We start from the raw sequence: 2,056 nt of genomic DNA on the forward strand, positions 1-2,056 counted from the left end.
TCACCTTGCAAACCTCTCCACTTTCCTTAGTTCTATGTCTAATCTTCCCTTTCCTTTAAGACCTATTCTGCATCACCAAGAGAGCATTCTATGACCCCTGTTCCCTCCAATACCCAGGTTTCCCTGAATTCTTATGATTTTCCTCCCTTTCAGGTTCTGAGCTCATTTAACCCCGGGCCATGACTTACCTCTAATCCTCATAAAAATTGCTGTACCCACATACTGACTGATCAAGAAGTATTTTGGTGTATGGATGTTCAGAAATGATGAACAAAGTAATGGATGGATGGATGGATAGATCGAAAGTACTGTGTTTGGTGTTTGTCCATGAGAAGGAAGATCTTGGGAAAAACAGGAACATTTTCTATAATAATAATAATATGGAAAGAAGACATAAACATAAAGTGAGGATTTACAACTAATGTCATTAATATCTGTAAAAAAGTGGGAGAGCATGAAGTAAAGTCATTTGATTAAAGAGATAAAGTGCTGTACAAAACACTGAATCTGCTGTGAGGAACCTGGTGGTGTTTCAGAACCACGTTACCCAGTGATGTTTGGAGGACAGATCTTCCCACAGTTCTGTGCCTCTTGGCTGCTTTCATCGGTCTTTGTCACTAATCAAATGCATTAAATTATCAGAATCATCATTTTAAACTTTGTAAATTTGGTGTCTTATGGCCCCAAAACTATATCTGATTTTGTTGCTCCTCAGTCTTGGAAGATGTAAACACTGTGGGTTTTCAGATGATTTTTTTGGCACTTAGCCAGACTGGAATTCCAGAACAGGTGCCTTGGCCATTTCCAAAGGGAAGAGTATTGAGCTTGGACCTCTAGGTATATTCTTCAGTTGATAGAGAAGACACACCATGGAAACCACCAACCAGACAGGATCTGTGTCAGAGTTTGTTCTCCTGGGCCTATCAGCCCACCCAAAGCTGGAGAAAACATTCTTTGTGCTCATCCTGCTCATGTACCTGGTGATTCTGTTGGGCAACGGTGTCCTCATCTTGGTGACCCTCCTTGACTCCCACCTGCACACACCCATGTACTTCTTCCTGGGGAACCTCTCCTTCCTGGACATCTGCTACACGACCTCCTCCGTCCCCCTCATTCTTGACAGCTTCCTCACCCCCAGGAAGACCATCTCCTTCTCAGCGTGTGCTGGGCAGATGTTTCTCTCCTTTGCCATGGGAGCCACAGAGTGTGTTCTCCTGAGCATGATGGCCTTTGATCGCTATGTGGCCATCTGCAACCCCCTTAGGTACCCTGTGGTCATGAGCAAGGCTGTCTATGTGCCCATGGCTGTCATTTCCTGGGCAGCAGGGAGTGCTGCCTCCATGGTTCAAACATCCCTTGCAATGCGACTGCCTTTCTGTGGGGACAATGTCATCAACCACTTCACCTGTGAGATCCTGGCTGTCCTGAAGTTGGCCTGTGCTGACATCTCCATCAACGTGATCAGCATGGGGGTGACTAATATGATCTTTCTGGGGGTCCCAGTCCTGTTCATCTCTTTCTCCTATGTCTTCATCCTTGCCACCATCCTGAGGATCCCCTCTGCTGAGGGGAGGAAAAAGGCCTTCTCCACCTGCTCTGCCCACCTCACAGTGGTGATTGTCTTCTACGGGACCATCCTCTTCATGTATGGGAAGCCCAAGTCTAAGGATCCTCTGGGGGCCGACAAGCAGGACCTGGCAGACAAGCTCATCTCATTGTTTTATGGGGTGGTAACCCCCATGCTGAACCCCATCATCTACAGCCTGAGGAACAAGGACGTGAAGGCTGCTGTGAGGAACCTGGTGGTGTTTCAGAAGCACGTTACCCAGTGATGGTTGGAGGACAGATATGCCCACAGTTCTGTGCCTCTTGGCTGCTTTCATCTGTGAATCTCAGAACAATATGTTCCCCAGAGAAGACACATGTGAAGAGCAATGACCAGAAAGTCGAACTGCATGTGTAGTGGAGAGCTTTTGCTCCTACTGGACATGATGAACATGATGAAACCTAAAAGCTGATGGGAGTGTGCCTTGAAGGATGAGTACTTCTCAGATGG

The 2,056-nt window shown here is 46.7% G+C and overlaps 1 protein-coding gene across 1 annotated transcript; it reads left to right on the forward strand.

The window, feature by feature from the left end:
• Window positions 1-869: 869 nt before the first annotated feature.
• LOC143390847 (olfactory receptor 13C7) lies at window positions 870-1,832 on the forward strand. Its single transcript, XM_076843293.2, has one exon. The coding sequence runs from the start codon at window positions 870-872 to the stop codon at window positions 1,830-1,832; it is 963 nt and encodes a 320-aa protein (XP_076699408.2).
• The last annotated feature ends 224 nt before the right edge of the window (window positions 1,833-2,056 follow it).

This window comes from Callospermophilus lateralis, chromosome 2 (assembly GCF_048772815.1).
Source record: "Callospermophilus lateralis isolate mCalLat2 chromosome 2, mCalLat2.hap1, whole genome shotgun sequence".
In the NCBI taxonomy this organism is placed as follows: domain Eukaryota; kingdom Metazoa; phylum Chordata; class Mammalia; order Rodentia; family Sciuridae; genus Callospermophilus; species Callospermophilus lateralis.

Excerpts from the sequence above, each read along its gene's own strand:
- LOC143390847 (XM_076843293.2), top strand. The coding sequence starts at position 870 with ATGGAAACCACCAACCAGACAGGATCTGTGTCAGAGTTTGTTCTCCTG.